Genomic DNA, 17,659 nt, shown 5'->3' with positions numbered 1-17,659 from the left:
ACCCATTCACCCCCCTTAATAAATCATATAATAATAGGATAATTAATTGAAAAGCGTGAATAACCAAAATATGATCACGAGAGCCGACAAATGCCTAGATTTAATTGGTGTGCGGAACTTGTTCCGCGCACGAGTTAAATCTTGATGCGTTCTTGGCCAATTGATTATTCTATATAGATTTTCTCCATTATTCATTTTTATGTTCAACAAAAAATTTAAAAAATTTGAACGGCGGATTGATATTCTTGTTCCGACGTTTTGACGGGAGAAGGCAGGAGAGTGAATCTACCGAAATTATTTCACAGTGTGAATTATCAAAATAAATTACACTTGGAACATTCGGTAAATCACTGTTATCTATATAATAAAGATCAATAACTCGTTCGAAATTCCATGTACAATCTAAATGATTTTTCGCAACACCGAAACACCTGAAAGACAAACTATTCCTAGATGTGACTGAAACTCGTTTCTGAATAGGAAATGAAAATGTGAATTCGTGGATTTGTTAATGTTTGAATTTGATACTCCCTGACATTTACAAAGACTTCTTCTGAAACGGTTTTTGTTTGTAATAAACGTTATTTTATTTCACCATTTACATATTAAAGCTGTTCTCGTGATGTGCGGAAAAGCGCATAAAAAGTACCGACGAAATGGCTTCTTAACGCTTAATAACGCTAATCATTTTGGAATCCACAAAAACATTAATTAGATACGGTGGAACATTACCCACTGACATCTAATTTGAAAACGTGTATGGTCATATACACCTTTGTGCATTTAACCGTTTAACCGAATAGTTCTATGTTTCAAATTTGTATGTACAAAAATATTATCCCAAATTGCATTTTGATGACATTAAATGCAGAGCAACCATCCAAATGAAATATATTGCAAAACGAAATTCATAGTGATTTAATCATTGTCCTTCATCAGGTCAGATGGTTGAAATTGGTGCGACTCTTCAATCAATGGGAACTGAAAAAAAAACTGTATATTTCCCGTCTTTCTAACAAAGAGTAAGAATTGTGAATAGCAAAATTTGCCATAATACCGCAGAAAATTTAATTTCAAAAATAAAAAACATAGAATAAAATAAAAACATAGAAGTACAAAACCAATTACTTGTAATCAGACAGACGGGCAGATTCGAAAACTAAAATAAAAAGAAAGAAGCCACTTCTCTGTCAATATCACGTTCTACTCATTTTTATTGAGTTTTCCCAACTTGAACTGTCGCGTTTCTATTCTATTGATTATCGTTCAAATTCTGGTTCTCTCGATTTTCCTTTTGAAACGATTAATTCGACCAACCCCATTTGTTTGCTAACATGTTAATGTGACCGCAGAGTTTTTTTACATTCTTTACTCTGTTGAAGGACTTTTATTAGTGCTATCCATAGTGGCCAATGCGTAAAAAAAACAAATACAATGTGCAGTTCACGAGCAATGCATTTGTACAAATCGCTTTACATGAGTGCTATGGCAAAATAATATTTCGATCCTATACACGTTTTATTGTACGTGGTTCCATCGTAATGGGTGGGAAATATGTCTGCAATATTTTGAATTAAGTTTACCAAAACATCTTACTTAGTTAAACCGGATTACCCAAAGTAGATACCAGTTTTGATAGATGATCTCATCTACTGAAAAAGTAGCAATGGAGCTTTTAAACAGCTAAAGGTAGGATATATTTTCTGCAATGTAGTACATTTTATCTACATGACAGAGCTTGGTGGTTGTCAAGTTCAAAGAAAACTCTCCTTATAAGTTGAAGGTTGAAGAACATTTTTGTATACTTTTGATTACCTGTGGTCATGTTCGAAATTCAAACGTATGCATTCAAGTAAATTTTGTACCTATGGGTATTTTATGGTTATACTTCTTAATAACCTAACGTTTTAGTCATACATGCACTCCTGACCAGAGGATGATCTCTTAGAAACCAACGCAAAACAAGACATTCCTTGTCCTGTCAATCGATGTACCATTTTCACTGACCTACATGTAAGGAATATTTTTGGGTGGTTGTTTCCAGAAAAAAATGTAAAACTAATCCCTCAGTTCTTCCTGAATAATACTCTCAAATTAAACAAAAATTTAGTCATTTGATTTTACCGGAGCATGACTTTTTTTCTTCACTCCATTATACTAGCATTGCAGTGGTCATCTATTAGAAATCCTAATAGGTAAAATCTTTTATCCTGCATGTGAAAAAAATCCGTTTTAATTTAAGAAAAAGGTTGATCAAGAAAAAAACTTGGCAGGCCACCCTCGTCGGGTAAACATGTATCCTAGTTGTAAGGCTATATTATTTTTCCGGGGCCCCTACTCTGATAATGCATAGATATTTTTGCAAATGGACGACAATCCATCATATGCATAACATCTAGAATTCATGTGGGCTAATGAATAAAATATAAAGACCGATCAAAGAGGATTTGTTGGGATAGAATTTGTAAAAAAAAATATGATTTCATGCAAATAAAATATATCCTCAAACTCCAGGTGAGAGCATTCGACGGATTCGCCTCTCTAAATCCGCGCCTGGACTAGATACTCCGTGTGAAACTTTTTTACCTCAGTGAATGAACTGTCAAAGTATTATGTTTTATTTGTAATAATACGGGACTGTGTTTAATATTTCTTAGTTCAACAACTTATTGGGATTAGGAAAACTTGTTCACATTCTCCAAGAAATTAGCAGTGTTCCATATCTACCACATGACACTCGCTAAATTGTTTGATATAATCAAATTGACAAAACTCTCCTTAAAACTATCAGACAATGCTGATTATCATTTTTTTCAAAGTCTAAGTATTAGTAACATTTAGTATAAATTTCTTCGGAATCCGTTGTGAAATTGTAGTTGTGAATTCGTGTAGGACAGACGGACACACGGACGGACGCCAGGCATAACGGAATATTTTTCCAAAGTGACTGTTGAATCTTGAGTCATACGTCAAAGGGAGATAAATTGTGAATTTCGCGTAAAAAGCGACGTCACAAATTAACGACGATATAATAGTTTGCGCGATACAATGCGCAAAAACAATAGTGTGATTTGTCTTTAAACATCTTCATATACATTTCACTTGTGGTAGTAGCGATGTCTATTTAAAGTTATCCATAAAATTTTAAGAGCGTTCCAAAAATTCAGCAAGTAGCTCTTTGGGAGTAAAGGTCACGCACGCATGTCTTAACTCGTTCTCTTGACCAGTGAAACGTTTTAAAAGTGTCAGCGTCATACAAATATTCAAAACAAAGGCACAAAAATTTAACGTCACTCTATACTGTGTGGCGACGTCTCTTGGTCAAGTGAACACATTATTTTATGTTGTACGCAAGAAATAGTTACGTATACGCGTTGTAGTTCAAAGGTTGAGTTTGAATTGTTCTAGACTGGTTCCCGATCGCAATATTCAGTATGTTACACATATACAAATATAACGACCGGTACGGACTTGACGTTACCTTGAACTTGTCTACAGCGCTCTTCGAAATCGGAGGTATTTCTATACCGAACTTCAGTTGGCGGACTTATACAAAAAGACGCTCCTTCATCCGATATTTAACAAATTAAACCACATCCCATTAACAAAAAAAAAGACAAAGAAAAAAGAAAAAAATAAAGTCTTTAAACTTAAACTCATTTTTTTCTAAAGCCTGCCACACGACATAACAATTAGAAGGCACGGTAATGAATTAGTGATTAAGCCACGTGGATTAAGCTATGCAAATCTCCTTATGGTATATTTTAGCATTTCTGCCGTCTGCCATGATCTGGATTTATGCATATGAATCAGAATTAGAATGTTATTAGTGTAAATATCGAAACAAATGGATTGTCACCTTAAAACATATATGCAATTCAACAATAAAAATTACAATATTTAAAGTACATGTGCACATAAATTTACTAACTGCATTTAAGTCCAAAGAAATCTTGGTTAGGAAGGTTGAGTCGTGTATCGTTATTATACATGTAATATATAACAAGGACACAATTAAGGTTCTCTATTTCACTACCCTTATTTCTTGCCTTTATCTGTAAAATTGAAGCTAAACTGTAATATTATAACAGTATCTAATAAAATAATTTCTAATATTTATCTCTCGATAATGGAAAGACTAGAGTGTAGTTTAAACTTTACTCTGTCCGTTATTGAGCAGGTAAGGCAATTTTGAATTGGAAACTCCAAGAATAGGAATTTCATATAATTACGGAAGCGTATTAAGGACTTTTCATGGTTGGTTCCATATCCTTGCTTTTGTAAATCAGCAAATATGCGTACAGTGTCCTAGCTTGAGGGCTTATTTCATGTCTTAATTTTGTATCTCAGTGCACATTTTTTGTCATTGATCGCAGAGTAGGAAACTCACCAATCTGATTAAAATCAGCTGTCAGGGAGCGTAAGGCACTGTAGCGTATCCCAACAGCTGATTTTAATCAGATTGGGAAACTCACTCAAATTCTAGCCAGTCCTGAATTTATTTTTTCAATATATTTACTATATGGCTATATAATTTTTTGCCAAAATTAGACAGCCCTGCCAAAAAAAAAAATGGTCAGTCACGGGCTGATGGGCAGGCTACTATTTCTAACTGTTGATCGTTGTTGGTAGTTGCTTCAACATTTCAAAATAACGTTGAAAAAAAAATCAAACTTCAGCGGAATTGAAAGATTCATTAGACATACTAGAAACTTTTGAAATTAACAGTAGAACTGTACCGAGTACTGCTTAATGTAATGTAAGCATTTAGAGCCAAAAACGAAATATTTAGAGTACCGAATCATTTTTTTTTAAGATTCAGGGTACGGTACTCAATGACCGGGGTAACGAGTAGTCCTCAAAAACAGGCAAAGTACCGAGTATTGAAAGGGGGTTACACTCTCATATGTATGCACGTATGTTTTATTATAGGATACATAACAATAAAACAAGACAAATCGAAAGCTTTTGCTAATCGTTGAAAACTGCATAAATTCCATGACAATAGAAGACTCTGGCCTATGGCTCAAGAAAATAAAAATATTGTATGAACAAAGGGTCAGGATAGGTCGAAAGGTCTAGCATTAATGTATATAAATTACGACATACATTAAGATATGGACAGAATAATGGCACTTTTGCCAGTTGCATCCAAGGAACTCGAATCGCTTGGTGTATTAACACAGGGACTTTGTATATGTAGTACATATAATCATGGAAGTTAAACATCTGGACATTATACTCCCTGATTAGCATGTGTTAATGTATAAAGGAGCTTATGATTTATTTAAAGGTGACATCCCTGAGAAAATCATGGATCCGCCCCTGTAGATACTGTTATTTTTTTCTGCCTTGGTCATTGTCACCAATAGATAAGACTAATGGTAATTCGAATCTGTCTGTCCGTCTTTGTGTCACGCTTAGGTTTACCTACTTTGTGAAATTTGTGACTCAAAACGTATTACCCCGGTAAGACAATAAAATATATGTTAACTTAACCATTTTCAGCAGCACATGCTATAATTAGGACATCACACATTAAAATTTGTAACCCACTTTGTAATTTTTTTAACTTGCTCAGTGTTTATAAACAAGTGTGCTGACAATTACATTATGATGGTGATACAGTTACGGACATGAACTGCTCTTGTTTTCTTTCCAAAACAGTCCATAGTGTAAATAAATACTTATATATTACTAAATAAGTCCAAAGCGATTTTTTTTTGTGGATAGTTACGTCGTAGTCTACCAAAGTCACATTTTCTGAATTTTTAGGTTTTCGGAGGGTTTCCTCAATCCACTCTTTAGACAGTGACTTTGAATGCTAGTTTTACCAAACAAGAGGTCACTCAATAAGTGCTACTGCATATGTTTTAGAAAGTCCATTTTCAAAATATACCGTTTATCACAAATCGAGAAACTAAATTTGAAACTACATTAGTAGTTTTTACAACCGTATAGGAATGCGTTCGTCTTTAGAAAAGACCCCATTTTGCCGCCGATATTCAAATAACACTATCCACACAGAAGTTGTTCTGATGTTAGTTATATTTTTAAATTGTGACTCATATTTAACCATTAGGCATGATTTTTTCGCAAACTGGCACGTTTAAAGTAACAAATAGGATTTCGTCGTCCAAGTCGCGAAGTCTGGCTACAAAAATGTGATGTTTTCTTATAATACATGTACATTCGCAAAATAATAAAATGTTAAAAGTTAAAAAAAAATATATTTCATCTACAGTGTTTATGATTTTAAGAGAAAGGAAACAAATTTCAACTTTGAAAATGTCAAGGCTACCTTTACATATTAGATGTATAAAACATCAAAATTTTAGATCTTTACTTCATCAAGTCCATGTACTACTCACATAAATCAAATAATTTTAAACATGGGAGTTTAAACACTGAACTTTAGATGTTTAGCTACAAAATGTATTACTTGATATATTATTGTTTGGTTAAAAGAAACATATCTGAAAAAGCAAACAAGTTTTTTGAGAAATGTGAGTGTTTGACCTTCGACCCAATTTTTCGTCGTCCCCTAACCATGATGGATAGTGACGACATCGATATTCCGATGGAGCATCGTCTGCTCTATCAAACAATAAATAATATTGCTGTGGGTCATACTATTAGGGCTAATTGACGAGAATCTATACCCTGTTACAATACTATAAAGACACTACAGTGATTTATTTTTCTACTTTTCTATATAAAATCAAACTTGAACAAGATGATGATGGCGACAGGAAATGGGACTCTGTTTAAGAGACACGAACATATGGATAAGACATAGTTTTTTTTCAAGTACATGTACACGTAAACAAGGGTATATTATAATTATTTTAATTTCTTATTGATTACTTATTATTTTTTTTTTTCATTTTATTTCAAGTTGTTTTAATGATTATAAACAACTTATGATTGCTACTTTGGCGTCACAACTGCATGCACTCTATGATCTCTCAGACAAATTTGAGCCATCTTACAAATTATTTTCTTTATAAAGAAGTTCACAATAATTGAAAAAAAAATTTTCAATTTTTTTTTTTCAGTTTGATATGTACAAATTATTGTTTTACATGTATTAAACTATTTCCATATCACTGAATTTTCATCTAAATGTATGCATGAATTATAATTTGCAAATAACAGGTTAGATTTTATCACAGGTCAGACTTGAACTGACATCTCCCTAAATGTTGGGTGCACTACATTGTACTACTGGGAATTGATACCTCTAATATGCTGAAAGTAAAAAAGACATAAGGGAACTCTCATTTGATTTTTATGAGGGGGTGGAATTGGGCCAGGATCAAATTTGAAATAAAAAGGAAGGCTTGAAATTTTCAAGAAATAATAAGCCAGGACATAAAAAAAGTAAAAAGGCAAGATCTATTATTGCCCTCAGAATTGTTGTTTTTATTCAACAACAAAACATTTCGGTGCTAAGCACCAAAGAAAAAAAGCAGGACCTACATTTTATCAAAATAAAAAGACAGGACAGAAAATTAGATCCAAGCCCCCCTAAAAATAAAATGGTTGCTCCCTAATACATCTACAACTAAAAATATATGTCGTGTTGTCTCTGGTATTGAAAGTGTAAAAGTTTTAATAATGCATTAAATGTAGCTCTGAAACTGTGCTACATGCATCTTTATTTATATTTAACATACAAGCACAACAAAAATTTGGGAAAAATGTTTTATAATATCTGAATAATCTATAATTCATCAACAATCAAATACACTATTGCCAAAACAAATTTTAATTAGTGAAAATATTGTCAGTGCAGTCACAGTGTCTCTTCCTAACACAGTGGAGTTTCCATTTCAAACATTGTCTGTAGTTACTTCTCCAATTTTTATACTAAGATATATTCAAAGGTTCTGCCAGTTTAATAACATTTCAGTAATGGACAGAAAACAAATATTGATAAGTATTGAAATGGATCAATTTTATCTCAGTTTATACTTCGGTGGAGTCACAGTGGAGGAGTTACCCTATAAGTGAATTCACTGTAAGGAGTGGAGGAATTAAAAGTTTTGGTTGACAGCCATCAAAAACAAGATTTTTAGTCCGAAACAGGGACTACCGTGTATATATACTAAAAATCTGTAATACAAATGTAAGGTCCCTGTCTGAAGTTCTTGTAGGTCTATTCATAAATGCGTTACACAGTGCAAGCTACATGATAGCAGGGAGTGTATATTAGAGGGAGAGGTCAATTGTAATAATCTATATACTGTAGAATACTGCATTTGCTAATTGGCTGTTTATTAGCCAATTTTCTCAAACTTCTGTGTTGAAAATAGAGTAACTTTGCTAAGGGTATTTGTAAAAACCACTGGATGGACTTAGATGAGTGATGCCTCAAATTAAAGATAAAAGATTAGAGGATTGCAACATGTATTTTTTATTTATTTAAAATAAGAGGAATATAAATATTTCCAAATATTTTTTTTTAATTTCAAAATTTCAATAAAGCGTCTTTTTAGACACATATTAAAGCAAAAGAAATTCACTTTTTGAAGGTTCATAAAGTATGATTTGTTATTGAATGTTGTTGAAAAATATTGCATTTATTAAAATGAAATTAATATCAAACGAAAGAGAAAAATCCGCTGAACGGCGATGGCTATTTTGAATAAGTTTGCTTTGAATAACAATAAAACGATACATATATATTAATTGGTTACATAAATACATTACATATGAATGAATAGGTGTCAGTTTTTCATTGTCAGAATATAAGAATGGTGTGGGTAAAAACTTTTCTGGGCCGCACACCAGTACACTTTCACCTGTTGAACTCTGAACAAGAGGGGGATAAGTTCGCGGCGATAGCTTGGAGCATTGTCATTTTGTATATTGTAAAACATTTGTAATTTTCTCTTTTTTCGCCTTTCAGACACTTTTTCCCTACAGGTTTCTTCGTATGAATAGCTATATTACGTAAATACCGGAAAACCTGTTACTATCACCGCGGCTTCTAATTGAATTTTTTTCAGTTTGTTAGAGAATGTGATACCACAATTATCCCAGACCTCACTAGCATATTCTAAGATGGGGCGTATAAAGACTAGATATAACTTGTCGAGATTTGCTCTACTTTACCTAAATTAATTCACTATTAGAAAAAAGTATGACTCTGTTTTCTCTCTGTTAAATGATATACATGTAAGCCATTTGGACGGCCAATCATTCAATTCTCTTAAATCACGTTCAATTGCATATAAGGAATAGCAAATGCCCTAGTACAGATCCCTTTTGGCTCCAACTAGAACAGTAACGAAGGAAGACGCAGATTTGTTCACTACCTTTATCCTTCAACAAAAAACAAATAAATTTTCGAACAAGTTCAGTAACTTTCATTAATACCATACGAGTTTAAGAGTTTACACAAGAGACCACGATGACAGACTCTGTCGAAAGCTTTAGAAAAGTTGAAGAAGACGAAATAACTGTATTCTTTTTTTCTTCATTGTGACCGGATCAGTGTTGTACAATTCTAAAAGCTGGCGCAAAGTTGAGTATTGCAGTAGAAACCCTGATTGGTATTTATAGATTAAACTGTTACTGTTCAATGCATAGGTCTAGGTTCAGTGTGTTTTTGATTCTACATAGACGGGTGGCCATTTGACCCAGAAGTGTTTAGTGAGACCTTGGTCTGTTAATAGTTTTTCTTAGTTATTTTCTTCAATGCAACTGAAATAAAGAAAATAAATACGTAAACAGGCAGGAAGTAAAAAATATATACATATAAACGTTAAACAATCTAATAACTTTATTGAAAGTTTCCTTCATATAGAAGGACGGCGGAGAATATATTATAATTTTCAACTCCATATACTGTCCCTGAATTTATGCTTTGAACCCAAAGTCTATCGTGTTGTGCAAGATTTAAATTCAAAGTATGGGACACTAACTCATAACTGCCGCCACCACCAGTCCAAAGTCGTGCAAGCTCTTTTCCGTTTTTAACCAGCTGCAAGTGAATTGCGTCATTAGGATTTCCCATCATGCTCGTTGATACACTATAAATTCCACTTACTGGACATTCAAAAATACCACTGGCAGAATCATATGCACGACCAACATTGGTGAGTATATTGTTGTAACGAACCGTGTGCTGTGACGAAACCGGTTCATTATGTGTCAAAACGGCTGTGAACGCAACTGGTTGGCCAACATGTACTTGAATAAAAAAGAAGATCTTTTTATAAGTCATGAAGTAAAACTTTCCATAATACTGTGGGATACTGAATACACTATTAGATAAAACTTTGGGTATTGAATAATATCAAATTCTAATTTCTAATCCCGTGACAAAAGGAAGTAAAATGTATCTGAAGGTAACCCTATTTTCCTGAATATATAGCTACAGACGTTCGATTTTTGTCTAAATAACTGCAGTGCTAAAAACATATTAATTTTATTTTTATTCTTGAACAATGTATTATAATAAATGCCACTTGATCATTGGACAATATCGCGTAAATTCATTTACCTATTTATTACTTTTTATTCCGTATGGTCACATTTCTTTTCACCTGTGGCAACATCCATTCAGCACCTGCTTATGGAGTTTTCATATCGCAACCCATACGTTATGCCAGAGCTTGCCGTAACTACGAAGACATTTTGTATCATCACTACAGAAATGTTTTGGTCAACATCATGAACTTGTGGATCTTTTCGGGTTGTCCATCTGCATCATGAAAAATAGTTTTCCTTTCCTCTTTCGTCTACACTGGACCTGACGTTTTATAAGCAACTCGGCGGGTAGTTTTAGAAAAGCAGAGAATGCCTACCCTTTCGGTGCACCTGGTCCATGCTCCCTGTTGTCAGTGGAGTCCGAGTTGCTCATTTACATTTATTACTTTCTATATGTTATTTTAGTTATTTTATGTTCTCTGTTGTGTATATCTGTGTTCCGTGTCTGGCCTTTGTCCCTACATGGATTACATTCTTTTGATTTCCACTAGATTCTTTGTTTCCTTGATTACACTTTCTAGGCATTTATTTCTATTCTCACCACTTTCGTCTTTATAAATCGAAAAATCGTCTTTATAAATGAAATTTTACAAGTTATTTTAACGCATTTATATTGGCCGTGCTTACTATTACCGGACCTATCTATTGATTTATGAATATTAACTATTTCTACAATGCAAGGAAAACTGTTACAAATGACGATACTTTTTTCACTGATTTCATTCCTTTTATTTACTTAAATCCTTTTTCTAAAGTCCTAATCTTGGACGCCAAAAGTACACATTAAAATCTCAAAATTTTTCAATTTTAACCTTCTGAAACGCTTGTCCATATTTTCAATGCATTTCTGTTTTTTACCTTATTTTTAAAGATATTTATTTGAGGAACGTATTAGTTTTTAATACATTTTTTTTAATTTTTTAATGCACTTTGAGGTATGTTACATGTGTAAACTTTTAAGAACGTTTCAGTTCATTTTGTTTTAAAATAATGAATATACTTACATTATTGTGTGTGTATGTGTGCTTTCCAGATTTTAACATCGGAAGAACTTACCATGAGATTGCAGGCTTTGTAATTGTTTAGTCAAATTCAATATCTGGAAAAAAGGGAACATAATCGGCAAAACCTGTCAGCACCGAACCCTGACGAAATCGAATGCTAGTCTAAACCAGACATAATTTACTATTTCTATCTATCAATTTTATTGTGTTTTAGCCTTGGTGAATTGAATACCATAATTTACTCTCTCTATTCGTCAATTTTAGACACCAGTCTAAACCGAATCAATCTTAAAAAGATTCGGGTTAGACAGAATTTATGGTACATAGAAATTACATAGAAATTTATAACATACCAGTATATATTCTGAGGATAAAATGTTTATATTTGAAAGAATAATCAAGGGAACCAAGGTTATAGCGGTAATCAAAAGAATGTAATCCAGGGACAAAGACCCGACATGGAAAACAGACATACACAACAAAGAACATAAAGTAACTAAAATCATACATACAAAGTAACAAAAGCAAATGAGCAACTCGGACTCCACTAAAAACTGGGAGCATGGACAAGGTTCACCGGTAGGGTAAGCGTCCTCTGCTTTTCTAGAAACATCCACCGAGTTGCTCATAAAAAGTCAAGTCCGGGGTAGGCAAACGAGAAAAGCAAAACTATGACACGTTGAATACATCAGTTTTCATGGTACAGATGGATACACCATAATGATCCACGAGTTCATTATGACGACCATAAAACTTCTGTAGTGATGACTTCAATCCTGTAGCAACATAACCTTGTTCCAGAAGCCTATTTGTTAGAGTTCTAGCGCGATACAAAAAGTCTGCGTAGTTTCGGCAAGCTCTGACATAACGTGTGAGTTGTGATGTGAACACTCAATACACAGGTGCTGAAGGAATGTTGCCATAGATGAAAGGAAAGCTGACAATTCTGAATGAAAAGTCATCACGTTTGTCGTAAAGTTTGGTCAATAATTTTCCTTTACCATCGATTTCTAGGTGTAGGTCAAGATATGAGGCTGACTTCACAGTGTCTGTAGTATCCTTTATCACAAGTTCTTTTGGGTAGATGCGATGTATCAAATCCCCGACATTAGGTTGTTTAGAAGATAATACGTCATCTATATAGCGGAAACTAATATTGAAGGATCTAGCAAAACGATTTTCTTTCGTTCTGATCAGATCAGCTATAAAGTCAGCCTCATAAGAGTAAAGAGTAAAGTTGTCGATTAAAAATTCCAGCATTTTGTAAACATCTTCCTCTGTATATTTGAAAGATGATTTGGAATTATTTCTTACAAAGTATGAGGAATCTCTACCCAGAAATATATATTTGTATCTAGGTGTACCATCTTTTTTTGAAAAACAACGATGTATAATGTTTTTAAGTCATGATTTTTACTGAGTATGGGGAATAGAAGTATACAGTGTTGAAAAATCATAGGTTTTAATGCTATTACATTCAGATAAAAGTCTTGAACTAATTGTTTCCCAACGATCTTCCGAATTTTTCAGGATCCACATTGAATTAATACCACTACGGGAGTAACAAGTGTTGTGGTAGGACTGCAGACCCTCTTTAAAAGATTTGAAAGAGGTTTGGTGGTACATTTTGCAGATCAAGCTATGAAACGTTGTTTGTATGGATTCTTGCGGAATCCAGTACATAGATGGTAAATCACAATCATCGTCCTTGGTAGAGAGACCAAAAGAGGATAGCACAGATTTATGGTTTTCCACAATCTCTTCTTTGGAGAATGTGGTAGCAGTATAGGTCTTATCACTGCTATTATTTTCTACGTCTACCTCTGATAATAAACATTGGATGTTGAACGTTTTGCAGACAAATGTAATGTTGCTTTGGGCTTTGTCTGCTGGTACGACAACATATTTGTTATGTATAGTAGACATTGTTTTCGCTACATCGGGACCTTTAAAAACTGATGTAGCCTTTGCACTCATTGACCTACTTAAAACTGTCATTCGTTTAAAAATTAAACACCTCACGGCCTTTAACCACTCTGACAGAGAATTAATGTCTTCTTGTTCTCGTTTTATCCATTTTTCTGCATAGTCCTCGACGGCATCCATAAGAACTTTAAAGTTATAATTCAAATTCACGGTACTTGGGACCTTTAGAAAGGATATTACGCGGAGATTCATTTTCGATGATGGTTAAATCTCCCGTAACGACGTGACCAGAAGGACCATATTTGAATGGACAGGTTTGGCAAGAACAGTTAGGTGGTTTAGCCTTGAAGTCCTCAATCTCGAGGTTCTGCCATAGCCTTTTACAATTGAAAATTTTGGATGCAATGTGTGAAGTATAGGAATATGAAATAATTGGTATGTATTTGTCTTTGAAATATGGGGGAATTTTGTTGGTAACGTTTTTGTGATGGAGGATGTTAGCCAAATTAATTGCATCTATACCTTTGTTGACAAACAGTAGTGGAAGAAATGATCGTTTTTCTTCATCTTGACTTTTCACACAAACTGGTTTAAAGAGTCTGTGGAAACCAATATCCAAAATGATGGCAACAACTCTGTATAATGATGAGGTGGGGTCAGAAACAGGAGTGTCAAGACTTGTTTTGTAAAAGGAGTGTAGTAGAGTGAGAGGTATAGGCTAAAGTTTGGTTCTAATGTGATGAAGTCCAAGAGGTTTTTGTATGAAAGGAAGGAGACCATCTATGGAGACATCATGTAACTTAGGTGACGTATAATGGCGATGGCCATGACTCCTTTCCCGTCTTGGATTTTTGTCAAATAAATTCATCACATTTATGCTATTGTTATATTGGCTTGAAATGTTTCCTTTACTTTTGATGATGTCATTGCATCCGTAAGGTATTGCAGTACCTAGTCTGCGTATCCAGTACTCCTATCTTTTCCTACGATAGTTTTTAATTAGAACGGGACTGTTCGTAGGATGGTAATTTTTTTTCTAAAATACAAACTTTCATGGAGAGGATTGAATGATCTTGTTGATTAAAGTGTTGATAAACTGTCGGGAATTTGGTGGTGTGAATTCCCGAACGATAACCGCACATTATTTTGTTTAATCGTTCTTGCGTTTCTCCGACATATACTAAACCACATAAGTTGCATTCTAATCCATATATTAAGTTTTTTTGATTTGCAACTTAAGTCATCGTGACTTCTTGTATGGAAGTTCACCAATGGGGCGGGGTATTATGATATAAAAGCCATAAAAACCATTGTCCTAGTTATTCAGCAAACAAGACCAACCATGCAATATATCCTTGAAATAGTAATCAATGGTACAAAGATTCGAGTGTAATCCTAAAGAAGGGGCAAAAACCATATATGAAAAACAAACAAATACACAAAAACATGAAAAAACTAAAATAAAACATGCAAAGTAACAAAAGTAAAAGAGTCTCCACTAAAAAACATGGAACATGGACCAAAATCCACATTAAATTAAAACCACTACGGGAGTAACACGTGTTCTGGTAGGAGTGGAGATCCTCTTTAACAGCCGTGAGTATAGAAGTTAAAAGTTTTGAAAGAAGTTTGATGGTACATTTTGCAGATGCAGCTATGTAGCATTGTTTGTTTGGATTCTGATGTAATTAGGAATCCAGTACATATACGGTAAATCACAATTATCATCTTTGGTAGACCAAAAAGGGATATCCAGTTTTTGTAGAGTGTATTGGCTGTATAGGTCATAAAGAACGGACATTCTTAAAATGATTAAAGTTTGAGTAACCAAGGCAACTATAGTTCAAGTGTAATTCTAAAGAATATAATCGAAAGACAAAATCTATATAGGGAAACCAAACACGTACAACGGAGAACATGAAGTTAACAAAATAACACATACAAAGACACGTACATGTAGTTGAACAATCGACCGGACTCCACTATAGTCTTGGAGTGTGGACCAGGTACTCTGTTAGAGTAAGAAACTATGAATGTATAAGCAATAGGATACATAGTATATAAATGCCCCATTTTTAACTTTTAACTATCAAATTAGAAAAGGGTCTTACCTGAGCTTCCATTTGTTGAAATCTCGAGTCCATGTAGTCGTGGTCTGTTAAAAGCAACCTTTTGCTGTTAGCGGATAAACCGATAACATAAGAGTTAATTAGTACAAGAACAACGCAATAACAGAACATACGAAAATAGGCACTGTCTCCCATTTTGTCTCTTTATCTGATGTGTACTGTTTGCCTTATAGACGTCTTCGTATCATGTTAAGATAAGCTGTTGTAATTCCCAGTGTCATTTGTTAACACTTGTGTTATGTGTATCGATTTCAACAGCAAGAGAATATTGTTCTTTACTGGGCCTGGACGATAATGTTTACTTTTTTATATTTCTTATTAATTCTAATTCAACATTTTGGTGTTTTAACTGCAAATTCGTTGTTGTGGCTTCATTTTTTTTTCAAAACTGTTTATCAAAGCGATGTTTTAAACTTATGAAATTATGCTTTTCCTTGTTTCCTTGTATGTTCCGCATAACATTATTTAAGTGTGCCATGAGAACGTTATTGCTTTTAAGGTAGTAGACCTGGGGTACCCCCAAATTTTTCCCATGATTAAATTTTCCTTAAATTTGCACGATATTACGCTAACTGTAGTACATCTTCTGACAAATTTTCAAGAAAATTCACCATGCAGATTTTGAATAATAAGGTATAAAAATGCTATTTTCAGAAATCTAAATTATTTCAGAACCATATTTGATATTTTAGGGTCATTTTAAAAATTATTTATATAAACAACTAAATATTAAGTCAAATTAATTTAAAATTGATTAATAGATAAGATTTAACATACTTTTTATTTTTATTTTATTTTTTATTTTATTTATGTAGTCGAAAAGTTACTGGGCTTTTATTTTACCTAACTAACAAAAAAGGGGGCAATTTTCAGCTATTTGTCTGAATAAAAATCTCTTATTTGCAAAAAAGTCCACAATTCAATTTTCATATAAAACGGATATTGTATGGACTATTCAAATGCAAATCTAGAAAGTTTCAGAAGAGTTCACCGTGTATTTTTTTAATGTTTAAATGATCTTTGGGTATGGCATTGGTAAAAATTCTTACTCAGTCAAATTAATGGCTAAAATAATACAAATATTCAGTAAGGTTACCAAATATCAAACTACAGTGACTCATATTGAAGAAAAAGCATTGCCAGGCACAGCATGATGCTAACTAATGTCACACAAATATTCGTTTTCTACATGATGGGACAAATTTATACTTAATACTAGTAGTTAAATGCTGGATAAAGACGTATGCTGAACACATGTGTCACAACTACAAAATGAAAACAGAAAGCTTGAAATCTAACAAAGAATTAAAAAAATATATTTTCTCAAATCTAAAAGGTTAAGGAGTTGCACTGGCAAGGTTTTTGGTTAGACGTTCTGTCTCGTTGCAGTTTCAGTATTTCAATTTGAGTATTTTTCTGAAGGAATCTTGGTTGGCAAAAGAAACGTCATTTCATTTTCCCACTTTATGAAAGACATATTTGAACATGCACCCATTTGAAATATTAAATCAATACTTCAATTTCCTAGTTAATAATTTGCTTGGAGTTATTTTCCTTTAACATCAGTGTCAGTTTGAAAATTGCGAATTGGGATTCTTTCAAACGTTCTAGAGACTAAAATCATTTCAGATTGGATGACCTCTCTTACCCCAGGTCTTCTACGTTAAACTTGGCATTGACACGAAAACCTTGTTTAACTTGGACAATTTATAATATAATTTCACTAAATCCTGTAGGACGTGTTTTTATTGGTATTTTGGTTGAGTAAACAATGTGTGATTTTCAGTTGCTTTTTGATTTTGAACTAGCTTACAGAAAAAGTAAGTATTGTATCAAAAAATACCTGTCAAAAACGGCCAATAACTCCATCATGGCATAACAGTATTTAAAAACTGACCACAGATAGCGCTAACTTAACTAAATACTTTAACTTTTTCAGAATTTGGCTATATCTAAAGGTTTTTGGAGAAATATGTGTAAAAACTGCTATCAGACACATGCTCTAAGTTTAGTATCAGTGACCATGTTCTCCAATCCGTTCTCCAATCCGTTCCCGACCCATTATCCCAATAAATATTCAACCACGTTGGGCCTTAATTG

General features: G+C 33.4%; 1 protein-coding gene across 1 annotated transcript; it reads right to left on the bottom strand.

The window, feature by feature from the left end:
- Window positions 1–9,768: 9,768 nt before the first annotated feature.
- Window positions 9,769–15,740, bottom strand: LOC148613230 (complement C1q-like protein 4). The gene is made up of 3 exons (XM_088586490.1): window positions 15,542–15,740; window positions 11,557–11,599; window positions 9,769–10,200 (listed from the first exon to the last, which is right to left on the bottom strand). Exons 1-3 carry the CDS (start codon window positions 15,692–15,694, stop codon window positions 9,791–9,793), a joined length of 606 nt encoding a protein of 201 aa, XP_088442616.1. The 5' UTR covers window positions 15,695–15,740; the 3' UTR covers window positions 9,769–9,790.
- Between the last annotated feature and the right edge of the window lie 1,919 nt (window positions 15,741–17,659).

The sequence above is a fragment of the Perna viridis genome, chromosome 6 (genome assembly GCF_037379345.1).
Source record: "Perna viridis isolate PV_CMFRI_1.1 ecotype Kerala chromosome 6, ASM3737934v1, whole genome shotgun sequence".
NCBI lineage: Eukaryota > Metazoa > Mollusca > Bivalvia > Mytilida > Mytilidae > Perna > Perna viridis.
This window is presented reverse-complemented; position numbering and strand designations above follow the sequence as displayed.